General features: G+C 51.3%; 1 protein-coding gene across 2 annotated transcripts in view; it reads left to right on the top strand.

Moving 5' to 3' along the window:
- Window positions 1-18,244, top strand: part of LOC146181045 (uncharacterized) — a 44,845-nt gene extending 26,601 nt beyond the window's left edge. For both annotated transcript variants that reach the window (XM_084576237.1, XM_084576236.1), the window contains one exon: window positions 17,788-18,244. In XM_084576237.1, coding sequence (XP_084432363.1) covers window positions 17,788-17,967 — 180 coding nt within the window. In that variant the 3' untranslated portion in view covers window positions 17,968-18,244. The remainder of the gene's footprint in view (window positions 1-17,787) is intronic.
- Window positions 18,245-18,447: the final 203 nt, after the last annotated feature.

Here is an 18,447-nt window from a genome sequence, read left to right as displayed (position 1 = left end):
ATATACGGAGTAATACTAGGTGCACCGTACATTGTCCAGCGACCTCACCTCTATCAGCCGTTGTGGCTAGTTTTTCTGCAAGGGAGGCGGATATCTGCGCCGTGGTGACGGGGAACGGCGCACACGAAGCGAATCAGGTGGGGTCGCACTACGGTCATAGGGGGCGGGAAAATGGGTGCGGAGTCTTTCGTTTTGCAATCGGCTCCTCCGAATAGGATGTTCTGGCCGATATGTGTGAGTGTAGGGCAATATGGCGGGTTGGCTCATGCCGTCTCAGGAAATGTTACCCGTGACACCACACGCGGCATTCGACGGAAAAAAAGCGCAGCGTCATTGGGCTCCTGCAAGTTAGTACGCGAGGAATATCCAAATGTAAGCACCAGGACGCTGTGGCTCTACAGCGGCTGGCGCAATGTAAGGTTTGAGTAAGACAGAGGGTCTCTGCGGTGACGATAAGAAAACTGCCGGTAAATATGGTCAGCCCTTTGTCATGGAGTGTCCAAGTATTCGCGGCAGGCGAAGTCGGTGACATTCACTGGTGTATGCCTAGACGTCAGTGGGCACGCATGTGCCTGGGCTCGAAAAGCATATGCTTCTCTGCAAAACCAAAGTGCTGGTTAAGCTGCTCACGTCGTGTAATCTCATTCCTAACGATTTCAAGAATGGCGCACAGGAGATTTTTCGGATGAAGATTCATAAAAGCTGGCCACGGTACTAGCATTTGCCAGTCTCCCGAACTTCGGTGTAATGCGGCGAGTACTGAGGGTCTCAAATGTCCAGCAGTGTCGAGCAACATCTGTGCCAGAACTCAAAATGCCAGTAAAATCTCAGGTAATTCGTTGTCTCCAAATATTCCGCACCTCTCCAAGGTGTTTCTCGATTCGGCAGGCGACGTGTAGTTCACAAACACGCACAATGTGACGTAGTACGACGAACTTGCAGTATCAAAACACATCTTAACTTTATATGACAGAAACACAAGATACAGAAAACTTGTTTACAAAAGAGAGGCAACTACACTACAAGAGAGGCTGACAATAAAAAATACGCGTAGCTATATGTGCTGACGCGCTAACATATATGCTCTTTGCTCTTTTTACGACTGCTAAGTCGGGGCCTGCCTGCTACGCTATCTTCGTCGATGACCAGCATCAGAACCAGAACCGCCGATGGCTGCGCGGCGCGGTCTTAAATAACCGCCGCCGAATCGTCCTGAAGCGGAAGAGGAGCAGAGGCGGCCTAAAGCTGTAAAAGCTATGCCTCCGCCCCCATGGCTTTCTAGAAAGAACTGGAAGCTAGTAGAAAGCCATTGTCAGCACGCGCGGATTTCTTAGTGAGGAGAAGGGCCAGGTCCATGCGGGTGGATGCACGCGTAAGTCAGCCCATGTTGACAATGGCGAGGAGGTATAGCGCAGTGGCTGAGATTGCGCAAATGGCCGTGTCGCCTTATCGAAGCTGGTCAAACTTTCCATCATCGCTTTCTGCGGCATGCTCGCCGAAACATTAAATAGGCCACTCCGGCCTCACACACCCCACCATAAGAGGATTGCTAGACTTTTTTGTCACCCAAACCGAACACATGAACACACACGAAAGGCCGCTACCCTTCCTCCGCTGGCACACAATATACAGACACAATTTCTGTTCACAGACACTTCGTGGCATGCTGGATATTCACAAAAGGTCAATATTCTAGTCACACACAGTTCACAAGCACTTTTGTCGTTTCCAGTCACAACACTGCATACAAAACTTTCGCGGCAGGTCTCAGTTTACGAAGTTCTGCACGCTTCACATGTCAGGATTGTCTTTTCCGGAAAATGTTCTTTGCACACCATACTAGTCACTCTCTGCTCACAAGCGCACACACTTTCCTGCACAGGCGTGCAGCACCGCTCACGTTCGCCGGTGCAATGCTGCTCAGGCTCAGATAATTCGCTGGAGCTAGGAAAATGCGTCGTACCTGGCGGCTCGGTTTGCGTGGTTGCGGTCAATAAACTGCGAGCGATGATGCCTTGCTTGTCATTTGGGATCACACTTAGTGTCGATGTACCGCCCGCAGTTGGCGCATTTGACGCGTCAAAATCAACTTGTTCAGATACCGCAGCTTTGCCTCTACGATTTCCTCGTGTAGAGCCAGTTTTACCTCGATCTCTTGCTTCTGCGGGCCTTCCGATGCGCCTGTTGAAACGCTGACGCGCTCGCACATCTGAGCTTAGCTCCCCCCCCCCCCCCCCCCCCCGGCTTTCTAGAAAGAACTGGAAGCTAGTAGAAAATTCTCATGTTCTGGTTGGGGGGGATGGCAGAAAGGGGGTAACGTGGTAGAAAGCCATCGTCAGCACATGCAGCCTTCTCAGTGAGGAGGAGGGCCAGGTCCGTGCGGGAGGATGAACGCGTGAGTCAGCCCGCGTCGACGAGGGCGACGAGGCATAGCGCGGTGGCTGAGATTGAGCAATCGGTCGCGTCGCCGTGTGGAAGGTGGTTGAACTTTCCGTCACCGCTTTCTGTTGCGAGCGCGACGAAACATTAAATAGGCCACGTCGGCCCTTGCATTGTCCTTGGCAATGGGGAAGTGGTAGACGTCATCTGCAAGGCCGATTGAGCAGATGGCCTATCTTGTCTTCCTCTGTAATCCGGCTGTTTGCGATCTTGCATAGCTTCAGCGTTATTGTATGGGGTGCGTCTCACTTGCTGTCTGGGTCCATTTGGCAAATGTCTGCTCGTCCTGTGCTATCTTGGCAGTTAGATTGCCGAAATTTTATTGCATAGCTTCCTCAAGAACCTCCAAATTTCTCAAGAGTCTTCGCGGTTCTCGTGCATCAAGGCGGTCTGCGTCGAGAATACGACATTCGCGAGCTTTGCCACCCAATCCCCGCACTTAAATGGATCACACGTTCAAAATGAGTGAGCCACTGGGTAATATCTTCCCCTTCTTGGCCAGCAAAGGAACGAGGCTCTCGAATGGCAAAGTCGCGTTCGTGGCGGTCGGCGGCACATTACCAGATGAGGCATAAGGTCCTACGTTCATATTCGAGACTGCTCGGCAGTCAGCTGCATTCTTACTGGAACGGAAGGAACACCAGGGAGGTGACAGCTCCGATGAGGCTCCAGCGGTTGAGGATGCGTCCTTAGGGTACACGTACCCCACACCTTGTCACCAAATTGTTACGACGGGGGTTTGACATCGGAGCCAGAGCAGGTCGAGAAGGCAGGAAGATCAGCTGGTGAACGGCTGCGCGCCCAGCGCAAGAGTCCTTCCCCAACGTCTGTCTCCTTGTTTTCTGCTTCTACTACCATCTTCATATCGACCTCTCTGCATTTCTCTTTAATCAATCCATCTATCTTCACATTCTAATCTTCAGGACTGCTACAATATATATAAATCCAAATTGGAGGCGTAGGTTTCTTGAAAATGCTAAAAAGATACATGGAACTATATATATATATATATATATATATATATATATATATATATATATATATATATATATATATATATATATTGAAAGAAGTTCATATTAAGCCTACAGATGGCTGAGAAAGAGGAAGTGCTTCTGCGGACTAGCTGTCTAGAAGTTAGGCCACCAGCGCTAAATATATGTATATATATTCCTTGACAAAGGCCGGACCCCGGCCGAAACGTTGGAATAAAGTGTTGTTTTTTCTACCGTGTGTCAACTACCTTAATTTTATGCCCTACCCTATATATATATATATATATATATATATATATATATATATATATATATATATATATATATATATATATACTGTATATATATTGTGACGGAGAACAAGCAGTCGCGGCCGTTCTTTCGAACGCCGAGCTTTCTTCTGTCTTCATCGTCGTCTTCTCCTTCGCTCCTGGGCTCTTCACTTCGTCGTCGGCTAAGTACATCCCACTTGGCCACAACTGTGGTCCTTAAATGCATCAACTCACATCACTGCTGTCGCATCTGTTCCACATGGCGGTTTTGTTTTTTCCGGGCTGCCCTTTTGTGCAGCGATGAGGATGTACACATCGATGACATATTCATATTGTCTCGTTCAGTGAGTGGCAAGGTGCTCTCTGGGCGAGATTCTTGGGGTCGTTGCCACTTGGGCTTTCCGCTAAGGCCTTGTTGAGTCATGCACCTGAGAGTTTCTTCAGCGCCAGTTGCTTGTTGGCGGCTTGCTCTAATTAGTCTTGCAGGCTAACGACCCTTTTTTCAACCGCAACACGTGCACTGCGAAATTGTTTCTCCTCCGCCTGTCTGGACCTGCCTGAAACGCCGCAGTACACACTCGCCACTTATTGTCACCTAAGCGCTCAGTGATTACGTAGGGCCTACCATATTTCGCGCTCAGCTTACGCCCTGTGGATTGTAGGCCACGTCGCACCCAGACCTCGTCTCCAACTCTATAGCGAGAAGCTGGTTGATGTCGGCGGTCATAGTTGCGTTTTTGCGCCTGTTGCGCATGAGACGCTCTTTTCCGTGCTTCCGACCTGATGCGCTGACAAGCTGCCTGTCGTGGTACAGGGATCCCGATGTTGATAGTTGTTTGCCAGGGGCCCTTTCCTGCAAGCTGAGGCTGTTGTCCATATACAATCTTATAAGGCGTTCCTCCTGCTGAAATTTGCACAGAAGTGTTGACAGCGTAGGCCGCCGCTTGGAGGTGCTGGTCACAGTCTGTCTCGCCTTTTTGTTGTTCATGCAGAAGGGAGCGACTAGCTTTTGTATTGTCTGATTCCTGCGCTCGGAGAGACCATCCGCTTGAGGGTAATAGGGCGATGCAACGTTGTGTTCAACTCCCGTCCTTCGCAGGTAGGCACGGATTTCGTGACACCGGAAGGAGGTTAACCGGTCCGATATTACTTTTCGTTGAAGCCAGTGCCGCCATTCGAACTGGTCTTGTAAAAATTCAACGACGAACTGTGCAGCGAAGGAGGGTACAGCAGCAACCTGTACACATTTTGACAGATAATCTACAGCCACTAATATGTACCGGTAGCCCACTGCTGATGTCGGCAGAGGTCCAATGTGGTTGATCTCTATGGTGTCAAATAGTCTCAGGCAAAGGGATTGGCGTTAGCAGCCCGGGTTGACAACTTGGAAGACGCTTGTACTACTGGCAACGTACACGCGGATGTTGCTGCTCATCTTGGGCCGCCAGAAGCGTTCCTGCGCCTTTCGTAACGTTGCTCGCTGACCAATGTGCCTTCCTGTGGGGGAGTCATGAGTAGCGTTGAGCACCTGCCCGCGGAGAGCAGCAGGAAGTACGAGGAGATACGGTTCTACCTTGCGGTTTTTGAGCTAATGTCGACGGTATAATGTAGCATCCCGCAAGAGAAACTTGCAGTGGCTTCCAGTGTCCCCAAGGGAAGCCATTCTAGCCGCAAATCTCTGCCCACGCTTTGGGCCTTCTTTATATCTTACTGACAAAATAAGAGCCAACTTTCTCTGTACCGAGCTCGAGAGTTGCCGTCATCACTGGGGTGTCGCGACAAGGCATCTGCAATATGGTTAAGAGCCCAGGCCCGATGCCGCGCATCATATGTGTATTTCTTGAAGCGTGATTATCCAGCAAGCGAACTTGTTCTTTAGGTGCTGCTTCGTGAACATCCAGGCGATTGCAGAATTATCCGTTACGATGGTAAATTTCCGCCCAAAAAGGTAGTGGCGAAACTTATTGGAAACTCGTTGGAGTGGTAATGGCTTTCGGCAGCGCAGAGTTTGCGTCTAGTGTATGCAACGAAGTGCTGAGCACCCTGGGAGTCGCGCTGGAGAAGAACCGCCCCCAGGCCGACCTGGCTGGCGTCAGTGCGCACTTCAGTGTGCCCGTCTTCGGGAATGTGGCTAAGTACAGGGCACTGAGTCTATTCATCTTTGAGCGCCTGAAAGGCCCGTTGCTGCCGTTCACACCATATAAAGGTCTCACCCTTCTTTAACAAATTTGTGAGAGTAGCTGCTGTGGTGGCAAACTTGGCTACAAATATCCGTAAATAGGAAGCCATGCCAAGGAAAGTCAGCAGCTGCTTCACATTGTTAGGTTTGGGGTATTTTGTAGCCGAGGTAAGAGATTTCCGACAGGTCAAACCTACATTTGTCGCGCGTGGTTTAGCCGGAAGCCAGGTTAGTACGAAAGGACAAGCGCATTATCCAGATTCCGGAGATGCTCATCTTCGCTGTCGCCGATGACCAAAATGTCATCGAGGTAGACCCCACAGGCGTAGTCTTTCAGAGAACCGAGCACCATGTTCATATCGCGCTGGAAAGTGCTTGAAGCTGTACGTAGCCCGAAAGGCATGCAATTGAACTCGTACAGCCCGGTAGGGGCGCGAAACGCAGTCTTTATGTTTATCCTCTTCGGCGACATTGATCTCTTCGGCGACTTGGTCCGGAACCCGCCAAAAAACGTTTACGAATTTGGAAGGGAAGCATCGACCATCGAGAAGACGTTGGACATCCGGATGCGCCACTACGAACGACTACTTCAGGCGGACTACTCAAGCCACTGCCGCAGCACATCTGCAATCAGGAGAGAACCTTCGGGACCTCATCCGGGAGATCGTGCCAAAGAAGCTCCGCCGATTGCTGCCATCATCGCAACAACCCCATGTGGCGACGCTCGCGGACGTCGCCCGTGAACATGTCCAGCAGGCGCTGGGCGTTCCTCAAGTGACGGCTGCGACTGTTCCAGCACAAGAGGCAAAAGCAATGAACTACGCTGCTGCATTACGTCGCCCTGCGTCACGACGTGATGAGTTTCCAAGCCCTGGCCGCTACGGTCCTGTTCCTGGAAGCCGCCCTTTAGCCTCCGCCCGCCAAGCATACCAACGACCCCAAGCTGCAGGAAGTGCGACGCCTGGAGGACAGCAAACAACCGGCCATTATGCTTCTCCTGCAGTGAGACCGGCCACATGATGCGCCACTGCCCGTACAGACGAATCGGTCTCCGCGGATTCGCAGTCGATATGCTTCACGACCACGCCCAGGTGAACGACCGCAAGAAATCGACAACCATCTGCGTAGCGGTGAGATTGCGCCACCAAGCCGTCGGTACAGGTCCCCATCGCCATACAGGGCCCGCTTTGTGTCGCCAGGCCGTAACTACAATGAGAGTGTGCGCGGAAGGTCCCCAAGCCCGAGCAGGGGAAACTAAATAGAGCAACCTTTTAAGGTGACGTTGCTTCACGACGAAAACATGAAGATTCTCCCTCGCCGACGATGAGTGACGACGACGCAAACATTACACAGCCGATCCACAAGACCACAAAGTCGACGAGATCTAGACCAGACTTCAAGTTGACATCGCCGCCCAGCGACGTTACGAAGGTGTGCCAAGTCCGCGACTTCAGAGCAAGACGAAGAAGAGATTGAACACCGAAGCCAGTGTGGAATACTAGGACGCGAACAAGCAATCATAAGATTGCTGTCGACGGACGCACGGTTACCGCCCTAGTCGACACCTTGGCCGACTACTCTGTAATCAGTGGAGTTTTCGCCGCCCAGCTCAAGAAAGTGACGACCACTTGGGACGGCCCGCTAATACACACCGCTGGTGGTAACCTTATTATCCCGTCGGGGCGATGCATCGCAAAGGTTACCGTAAATGGACGTTCCTAATCTACCAGCTTCGTTGTCCTACAGCACTGTTCCCGCGATGTGATTCTGGGCATGGATTTTCTGAGCGAACATCGAGCGGTCATCGACTTCTGATCCAAACTAATCAAGCTCTCGGCCTACAAAGCCATACCTGCTACAAGAACTTCGACGCATCACGTCGCTCTCAACGTCCTCGAAGGAGAATTGACCGTACCGCCCCTATCAAGCGTCATCGTCCCTGTGGTTACAGCAGAAGTCGAAATCGCGGAAGGGGTTGTCGAAGGAAACACTCAGTTGTTACTGGATAGAGTACTTGGCATCGCAAGAGGCATCGGCCGTTTCTGCCCTGGACAAATTGATGTGCTCCCCCCGTCACAAACTTCACCAACAAATACCGGCACCTGAACAAGGGCATGACGATTGCTTTTCTTGACGAGCTAGCGGAAACCCGGGAATTCTTCGCCCTCCCCAACCAACTTGAAGACGATGCACCCAACGGAGCCAAGCAGCCCAATTTTGACATTAACCCAGCACTCGCCCGAGACAAACAAGACCGGATTCTCACTCTTCTTGAAAACTGCAGTGAATGCTTTTCTTCAGCGTCGAAGGTGCAGCAAACTCCGTAGGCAAAGCATTGCATCCTCACGAACGAAAACACTCGACGACTACGTCAAAGCCCCTACCGTGTATAGCGACGAGAACACCAGGCCATACGCGATCAAATTCAGGAAATGCTGCGTGATGACGTGATCCAGCCCTCCAATAGCACATGGGAGGCTCCAGTCGTTTAGGCGAAGAAGAAAATCGGCACACTTCGCTTCTGCGTCGATTACCGCCGCTTGAATAGCATAACTAATAAGAATGTCTACCCATTTCCCCGCATCGACGACATACTGGGCCAGCTCTGCAATGCAAGGTACTTCTCATCGATGGACCTGAAGAGCGGATATTGGCAAATTGAGATCGACGAAAGAGATCGCGAGAAGACCGCATTCATCACACCGCTGCAGTCGCACAATTTCCACCGCCTGCTGACAAGAAAGCCGTGCGCAGGTTCCCTGGCTGTGCGCCTATTACCGACGACTTGTGAAAAATGTTTCGCGGATCGCCGAACCGTTGACGCAGCTTACAAAGGCTGACGTACCTTTTAAATGGGAAGCGCCGCAAGGAGCCGACCTCGACGAACTCAAGCGCCGTCTGCAGTGCTCTCCGCTACGTGGACACTTTGATGAAAACGCCGAGACCGAAATTCATGCTTACGCGAGCAGTGTGGGCCTAAAAGCCGTTCTCGTCCAGAACAGTGCCGGACAGGAAAACGTAATCGCCTAAGCTAGCAGGTCCCTGACAAACGCCGAAGTCAATTGCTCAGCCACCGAGAAGGAGTGCCTCGCAATCATCTGGGCCACTTCTAAGTTTCATCCGTACCTATACGGTCGACCATTCAAGGTGGCAAGCGATCACCACGCACTCTGCTGGCTGGCTATTTTGAAAGACCCCTCCAGCCGTCTTGCCGGATGGAGCCTACGTCTTCAAGAATTCGACGTCACAATCATCTACAAGTCAGGCCGCAAGCACTCCGATGCAGACTGCTTGTCACAAGCCCCCGTTGATGCGCCGGTGAAAGAAGACGACGAAGACACTTTTCTGGGACTAGTAAGCGCCAGCAGCTTAGCACAATAACAGCGATCAGATCCTCAGCTGAACGACCTTTCAGATTACTTGGAAGGCAAGACCGCTTCTCCTCTTGCTGTCTCTAGGCGTAAGTTGTCTGTGTTCGCCTTAAGCAATGACGTCATCGTAAAGAAAAACTTCGCTCCCAACAAGACAGCGCAGCTTCTTGTCGTGGCTAAAACCCTCAAACAGGAAATTCTTCATGCGTTGCACGATGAGCCAACAGCAGAGCACCTCGGTTTTGCGCGCACGTTGCATCGAATCCAGGAGCAGTACTACTGGCCGCGACTGTCTGCCGACTTTGCCCATTACGTGCCGTGAGTGCCAGCGACGCAAAACGCCGCTGATCAGGCCAGCTGGACTATTGAACCCGGTACCGCCCCCAACCCCGCCCTTTCAACAAATTGGGATGGATCTTCTCGGCCCATTTCCATCTTCATATGCGGGTAACAAGTGGACCGATTACCTTACCTAATACGCTGAAGCAAAAGCACTGCCTTATGGCACTGCGGCAGAAGTCGCAAAGTTTTTTGTCGAACAAATTCTCTTGCGACACGGCGCCCCAGAAGTCCTCATCACTGACAGAGGAACGGCACTTACGGCAGAGCTGACGCAAGCCATCCTAGAATACAGTCGTACAAGTCATCGACCAACTACTGCGTACCATCCCCAGACAAATGACTTACGGAGCGTCTCAGCAATACTATTGCGGATATGATTGCAATGTACGCCGACGCCGGGCACAAGACATGGGATGCAATTCTACCCTACGTCATCTTCGCTTATAATACGTCCGTCCATGAGACAACCAGGTCGACCCCGTACAGCCTTGTGTACGGCAGGGAGCCCACGACGACGCCTGACGCAATGATACCACATGTAACCAATGAGGATAACCTGGACGTCGTCGACTACCTTAAACGTGCACAGGAAGCCCGAAGACTCGCCAAAATGCGCATTAAAGATTAGCAACGAACCGACGCCCGACGTTACAACTTACGACTACGCGATGCTGAGTACAAGCCGGGAGATCAAGTCTGGGTTTTGACGCCGATTCACCGCCGCGTACTGAGCGAAAAGCTTTTACGCCGATACATCGGCCCCTACAAGGTGCTTCGCCGACGAGGACAGTTGAACTACGAGGTCGTTCCCGACGGCGCGGCAGCATCGCAGCGGCGCCGAGTGCATCCCGAAATTGTGCATGTGGTACACCGTAAGCCATATTATGCGCGCTAAAGGCTATTTATGTTTGCTTTGCAATGTTTATGTTTATTCATGTCTGTTTATGTTGAAACATCAAGGCGTTGTTTTTTTAAAGGGAAGTAATGCCGCGAAACTTTTAAAACAGTATTTGTTGTTTTTTATAAGCCGCCGGCATGCGGGCTTATCACTGTGATCCTGGTACGCGTATCAATTCTGTATCCCGTGTTTGTTCATGCTCGTTGTCGCCATACGACGCGTTATCATTTTCTTTGTCGCGAAAAATGCGCCGAGATCTGTCTCAGAGATTCCGATCACTTGCGTATGTTTCTTCAATGTTCCAGGTTGTGCTACTAGCAGTTTGCGACGTTACCTAGATCGTTCTGAGCAGCCTTTAAATTGAGCGTTGACGAGTGCAACGGGCATTCTTTCTTCGACGATCGACGAGCACGTTTGTTGCTATTACCGCCACGGAGTTGCTTAGTTCTTTTGCGGGCGCAAGTCAGCCCAATAAAGAGTTTCTTCAGTGCAATCACCGACTCTTCATTTCTATCATCGGCCTTGTCACCACCACGTGACAATATATATATTGCTACGAAGATGACGAAGCGGGCAGTGGCGCGGAGCGGAGAGCTCGCGCCAGGCCCGTTGGCCATTTTTTCATTAAAGCATTTTTCATCGTCATGTCATGACGTCGTTCTGTTTCTGTTATGTCGCCGTGCTCCATCGCTTGTCATGCCACCACGTAACATTTGGTTGGAGGTGCGGTTCATCCCCATCCTCACCTTGCACCGTCGAAGCCAACAGTACGCCGGGTCCATCTGCCGAAATCCCGTGAAGATCGCCGCCCAGCTCTGCCCTAGCCCTTTTCGCTCGGACGCGACCAGCCGCTGTCCGCAGCCTCGTCCCCAGCCCTGACCACAACACACGACGACCAGGAAGAGCCCAAAGCCGACCCTACCGATCCCACGACGAAGCGACCTCACGACCACTCGAGCGAAGACAGCACCCCCGCCCAAGCCGTTCGGCGTGTCCATGAGCCTTGGCTTTCGGCAAACGGTGAAGACTGGACTTCATGTTCCGGTGCCAGCATTCTTCTCATCTTCGCATTCATTGTGGTGTCCACCGTTTCATGTCCCAATCCTTTGTCTGTGTCCATCGTCACGTCATGCATTTGATTTCTAGAAATCGATCGGGACAATCGCTCGGTGGCCCCGGGTAATACTACGAAGATGACGAAGCGAGCAGTGGTGTGGGGCGGAGTGCTCGCGCCAGGCCCGCTGGCCATTAGGCATATTTCATCGTCATGTCATCACGTCGTTCTGTTTCTGTTGTGTCGCTGTGTGCCATCGCTTGGCATCTCATCACGTAACAATATATACACACATATATATATATATATATATATATATATATATATATATATATATATAGGACATGTAGTGCGAAGAGAGGATAACCGATGGTCGCTTAGGGTAACAAACTGGATTCCAAGGGAAGGAAAGCGTAGCAGGGGGAGGCAGAAAGTTAGGTGGGCGGATGAGATTAAGAAGTTCGCAGGGGTCAAGTGGGGGCAGCTAGCACAGAACCGGGTTAAGTGGAGAAATATGGGAGAGGCCTTCGCCCTGCAGTGGGTATAATCAGGCTGATGATGATGATGATGATATATATATATATATATATATATATATATATATATATATATATATATATATATATATATATATATGTTGTGTTCCAAGTGCTGTGCTCGTCCGTTCCGTTGTGAATGGAGCAGTGCGCGCTAATGAACAGGCCCGCACCCCTCTTTGCGCTTCGCCGGGACGACTCGCCGCCTGCCTGCGCTCAGCGGGACGCCCCCCACGGTGGGCTCCCTCGCCCTCCTCTGGTTCTGGGAAGCAAGCCCCATCCCCGGCCTCCGTTCCCTCCGTTCTTCGCCCCGCAGTTCGGCCTACGCCTCGGCCGACGCTGGTCGCACCCTCTTATCTAGTAATAAACGAAGTTAACAGTTTAACAGTTGCGCGTATGTCTTTTCTCCATCGACGACGCGCAAACACGACAGTGGCGACGAGGAAGTGGATTTGACCCGCGCTACGCAACGCTATTGACAAGCCATGGCTACGCGAGGGTTAATACCAGAATTCAACGGCTCATCTTGGTCATCGTGGGTTGGACGCCTCCAGTTCTACTTCGAAGCTAACAACATCACGGATTCAGCCTTGAAGAGGGCCAACCTGCTAACGCTGTGCGGGGAGCAGACTTACGACACTGTCTGCGCCCTTATTCAGCCAAGCACACCAGCGGAAGTGCCTTACGAAGAAATCGTCGCAGCACTTCAAAAGCACTACGACCCGAGGCCATCTGAAGTTTACAGCCGAGCCCGCTTCCAGCGACGAGATCAGCTGGAAGGCGAAACTGTGAGCGCCTACGTAGCAGCGCTCAAGAAGCTTGCAGCTGACTGCAATTTTGGGACGCTGACCACAGCCAGGACAGCTACCGGGCAGCATGAAGACACAGCATCTGCTAACACCACCATGCTTCCATTGGACGTCATGTTACGTGACAGATTTGTGTGCGGACTGAGTGACGAGTCACTACAGCAGCGCCTATTCGCTGAGAGGGACCTCACGTTTAACAAAGCTTACGACATCGCCGTGCGAGCGGAGAGCGCCGGTCACCAGCAGAGAGCGATGCGCCGGAACACCGAGCCGGTACATCAGACAAGCAACCAGGTACGCAGACCTTCTGTTGTTGCAAAATCGGTCAAGAATGTACAACGCTGCTGGCGGTGTGACGGCCAACACAACGCCCAGGGATGCCGATTCCAGTCAGCCACGTGTAATTTTTGCCACAAGCAAGGGCATATTGAGAAAGCATGCATTACGAAGCGGAAGCTTGCCAAGATAAAGTCGCCTTCTCAGCCTAACCACAGCGTAGACGCCTCAGAGAATAGGCCGCCATCTGATGCCCACGGAGCAACATCAGCAGTATCATCAGTGTTGTACGACCTGAACACCGTGAATCTCGGCACGCGTCCGAAGATTTTTACCGAAGTTACAGTACACCACAAACTGATTAAGTTCGAGGTGGACTCAGGCGCAGCCTGTACTCTGATCAGTGAGGCCACATTCCGAACTTCGTGGCCATCAGACGCACCACCCTTGCAGCAAGACGACACGCACCTGCGAACGTGGTCAGGACAAAACTTGCCACTGTTGGGATCTGCCAACGTGCGGGTTTGTTACAACGGCCAGACCCATACGCTACCTCTCCTTGTTGTGAAGGGCTCAGGATCAAGCCTTCTAGGGAGAAACTGGTTTTCTCCATTAGGGGTGACGATATGCGGCATACACCAAACGCCGAGCCACAACGTCATTGAGCAATTGCAGGAGAAATACGAAAAAGTATTCTCTGAAGAGATTCCAGGTAATGAAGGGCCACCAGTCACACTGGAGTTGTTAAGCGGCGTGCAACCGAAGTTTTTGAAGGCCAGGCCGGTACCTTTTGCTCTCAGAGCTTCCGTTGAAAGGGAGTTAGACAAACTGGAGCAGCAAGGTGTCATCGAGCCGACACAACATTCGCAATGGGCCACACCACTGGTTGTAGTTCGCAAGAAGAACGGAACCATACGCCTCTGCGGAGACTACCGGAGCACCGTAAATCTTGCGACTAAAGCGTCGTCTTACCCTCTGCCAACACCTGGAGAAGTGTTCAGTGTACTACGCGGCGCAAGAGTCTTCAGCACTCTAGACCTCACCCAGGCCTATCAACAACTGAAGGTGAGCGAACCGACGTCAGAATTACTGACAATCAACACACTGAAAGGCCTGTACAAGGTCAAGAGATTGCCCTTTGGCGTAGCTGCAGCCCCGGCTATATTTCAGAAGTTCATGGAGACAGTACTTCAAGGAATTCCAGGAGTTTGTGTCTACCTGGACGATGTAATAATCAGTGGCGCTTCCACGGAAGAGCATGCAGCGCGCCTAGAGCACGTTCTTGAAAGGCTAGCGAACGCAAATTTGCGTTTAAGCAAAGAAAAATGCTGTTTTGCAGTGTCAGAGGTGCAATTTCTAGGACACCGAATTGATGCAGAAGGCATCCACCCGACCGAAGACAAAGTGCGAGCGATCACCGAAGCACCGGCACCAACAAACAAGCAGGAGCTACAGGCGTTTCTCGGACTCTTAACGTTCTACGACCGTTTCTTAGAACAAAGAGCTACTGTGGCCAACGACTTATATCAGCTGCTCCGGAAAGATGTAAAATGGACATGGTCGCCCCGCCATCAGCAGGTATTCGACGCCCTGAAACACCTGCTTCGAAGGTGTACAGTCCTCAGCCACTACGACGAAAGGAAGCCACTGCTTTTGTCTTGCGACGCATCTCCGTACGGAGTCGGCGCGGTACTTTCGCAGACTGATGACCACGGAAGGGAGGCCCCGATTGCCTTCGCCTCACGTACGTTGTCACAAGCGGAGCGCAACTACGCGCAACTGGACAAAGAGGGGCTGGCCATCGTCTACGCGGCGACACATTTTCAGCAGTATATTGCCGGCCGAAAGGTGATATTTATAACGGACCACCGACCGCTACTGGGCATTCTGGGGCCACAAAAGCCTATGCCACCGACATTGTCTCCGCGAATGACACGTTGGTGCATCAAGCTCTCAGCGTACGACTACGATCTGGTCTACCGCAATGGGACTAAACATCAGAATGCCGACGCGCTAAGCCGCCTGCCACTGAACGAAACAGTTGACGAACCGCCTCCGCCCGGAGACGTTCTTATGTTCGAAGCACTGCCAGAACCTCCGCTTACAGCAGGCACAGTTGCAGCATCTACGCAGAAATGCGCAACTCTACGCCAAGTTTACACAGCTTTTCAACAAGGCAACGTGCACAAACTCAAAGGGGACAACTTCGACGCTTACCGCAGGCGAGCTACAGAGTTGAGCACTCACCGCGACTGCATCCTATTAGGATTCCGAGTTGTGATTCCGAGAGAGCTACGCGCGCAAGCTATCTCTCTCATCCACGCCGGACACAGGGGCATCGTTGCCATGAAAGCGTGTGCCAGAAGCTATATGTGGTGGCCTAACATTGACCACGACATTGAAACAACAGTCCGAAACTGCAAGCCTTGCCAAAGCAGCCGGAGCAATCCGCCGAAAGCTCCTCTCCCAGTATGGGAAAAGCCACACACACCTTGGCACACCTTGCACATTGATTTTGCAGGCCCAATTGAAGGCTGCACTTTCCTTGTGCTAGTAGATGCTTACACCAAATGGCTTGAAATAAGGGAAATGCGACAAACCACTTCGGCAGCAGTCATTGACAACCTCCGATCACTGTTCGCAACGTTCGGAATTCCCCGCAAGGTAGTGTCGGACAACGGAACACCGTTTGTATCTGCAGAGATTCTCAAGTTTTATCGCGACTACGGGATCTCATCAGTCACATCGGCCCCCTACCACCCAGCGACAAACGGACAAGTCGAGCGCTACGTGGCCGAGCTCAAACGTGCCCTTGAGAGAGACCAGACAGGGTCGCTGCAGCGCCGCCTTGCACGTTTTCTTTTCAAGCAGCACACAACTGTACAAAACACGACAGGCCAGACCCCAGCGAAAATGATGTTCGAGCGCGAAATGCGGACGCAGCTCACAGCTATTCTCCCCGAGCCAGAAACAGAGACGACCCGGGAGGAAAAACCGATTCCGCGCTGCGGGACACTTGTTGAGGGGCAGCGCGTCCTCGCCCGCCAGTTTCTCAGAAAACCACGCTGGGAGGAAGCTACTGTTGTGCGACGCATAGGCCTGCGCTCTTGGCTTGTCAGCATACGTGGAACGGTGGCACGCCGACACCTCAACCAGCTGCGTGGATTTACGACGCCTTCCGAGAGCGGTCCGGCAGCAGCGAGGACATCTGAACCATCCTCCCACATAGCCTGGCATCTCTCCACAGAAGAAACAACTGCACCCAGGGCAGACCTACAAAGCACAGCGGGCAACATTCAGCCTACAAGTGGTCCTTCCCTGTGCGCACAGAGCCAGCGTGTCTCCACGCGTCTTCGCCGACCCCCTGCACGCTATCAGGCAACTTTTTAAGGGGGAAGGAAGTGTTGTGTTCCAAGTGCTGTGCTCGTCCGTTCCGTTGTGAATGGAGCAGTGCGCGCTAATGAACAGGCCCGCACCCCTCTTTGCGCTTCGCCGGGACGACTCGCCGCCTGCCTGCGCTCAGCGGGACGCCCCCCACGGTGGGCTCCCTCGCCCTCCTCTGGTTCTGGGAAGCAAGCCCCATCCCCGGCCTCCGTTCCCTCCGTTCTTCGCCCCGCAGTTCGGCCTACGCCTCGGCCGACGCTGGTCGCACCCTCTTATCTAGTAATAAACGAAGTTAACAGTTTAACAGTTGCGCGTATGTCTTTTCTCCATCGACGACGCGCAAACACGACAATATATATATAGGTATGTGTGTGAGTGCGTGTGTGTGTATGTGTGTTTGTTTTGTAGCCGGGTTTGATTAGTGTTGCTTACATGAATCGGCTGAGAAAGAGCGGTAGAACGGAGACAACGTTATGCGCACCGTGTGTCCACTGCGCCGCTAAAGAATATTGCGTCGTTCATGTGGCATTCCTCTTCAAGAAGTATTTTCTTTTCTGCCGGAGCAAAATACAATTGATCGAAATCGAAGACTTTTGACGTAATATGGCTGTAGAATGTATTACTACCCCTTTAATCAGCACTGAAGTACGGGATATTGAACGCAAAACTAGAGATTTTAAACACGTCTACAATGTCTTTCCCATACTACAGCATGATTATATTGGATCACTTGAATACTGCATATATGATGACAACAACGCTTTTGTTGTATATATCTGTTATAACTGAGTATTTTAGCTCTCGTGATTCCATTTAAAATTATGCTAATTTATTATTTTGAAACCAAGCAAATCCGCATAGCGAAGTTAGAGAACAGCTGAATCATTTATGACGGCCTGAACTGTAGAGCTAATCCCAATAAAAATGATTGTGGCCTACATCCAAAATAAAGACAAGTTATCTGCCGGTAATTCAGTTTTTAACATTTCATTTGCACACGCCTTGTAAATAATGTCCTCCTTCGCTGTGGACTCTAATAGCGTACATTTCACGTAATATGGATGCAGAAAGAGCGTGACCGACAAAGCATGTTTTTCTGCTCTCAAATATACTCAAGTTATTTATGGTCCCTAGCGATGTCTTTTTTTTACGCTAACACTAATCTGCTATTGCGTCCCATGCATGTTTTCCGTTCTACCAATTCTGACTCCATGTTTTCTTTTGCTCACCAGTGTGATCCAACCCAGGACTCATTGGAGTGCCCAGCTGGATGTCAGTGTTTCGCAGAGACCATTCTTCATTGGAGAGGAGGGTGCCTCGACCCTAGACGTCGACTACCTCCTGGCTTCCGTCCCAGGCACTGGCGCCCTCCACAGCAACAGACTGATGGGAGACGTTTGGCCGTACATTGAAGAATAATTTTGACTTCGAGAAAATTATTTCAGTTAGTTTTTTGGAAGCAGAAGAGTAACAATAATAAAGTGTGAAACTATGAGACTAATAAAGAATACAAAAATCTGCGAGAAAAGCAGGCATGGCGAAAGAAGAAACATATGACGTGTATGCGCCACGCATCTTACTCATCATAATTTGAGCCCTTTTCCAAAAGGCAGTTTTTAAAGCTAATGACCTGCATGAAATAAAATTATATTTCCAATCAATAATAAATGCCTCTCTTCAATCCCTATATCTACCAGCTTTTACTCAACCCTTATTTTACACCGCCGGGATGGCGCTCTGGTTACGGCGCTCGACTACTGTCCCCAAGAAAGCGGGATCGAATCCCGGCCTCGGCGGCTGCTTTTCGATGGACGCGAAAAGCAAGGCACCCGTGCTGTGCGATGTCAGTGCACGTTAGATAACCCTAGGTGGTCTAAATTTCCGGAGTCCTC

This window comes from Amblyomma maculatum, chromosome 8, assembly GCF_055883805.1.
Source record: "Amblyomma maculatum isolate TAMU_Amacu chromosome 8, ASM5588380v1, whole genome shotgun sequence".
Taxonomy (NCBI): Eukaryota; Metazoa; Arthropoda; class Arachnida; order Ixodida; family Ixodidae; genus Amblyomma; species Amblyomma maculatum.
This window is presented reverse-complemented; position numbering and strand designations above follow the sequence as displayed.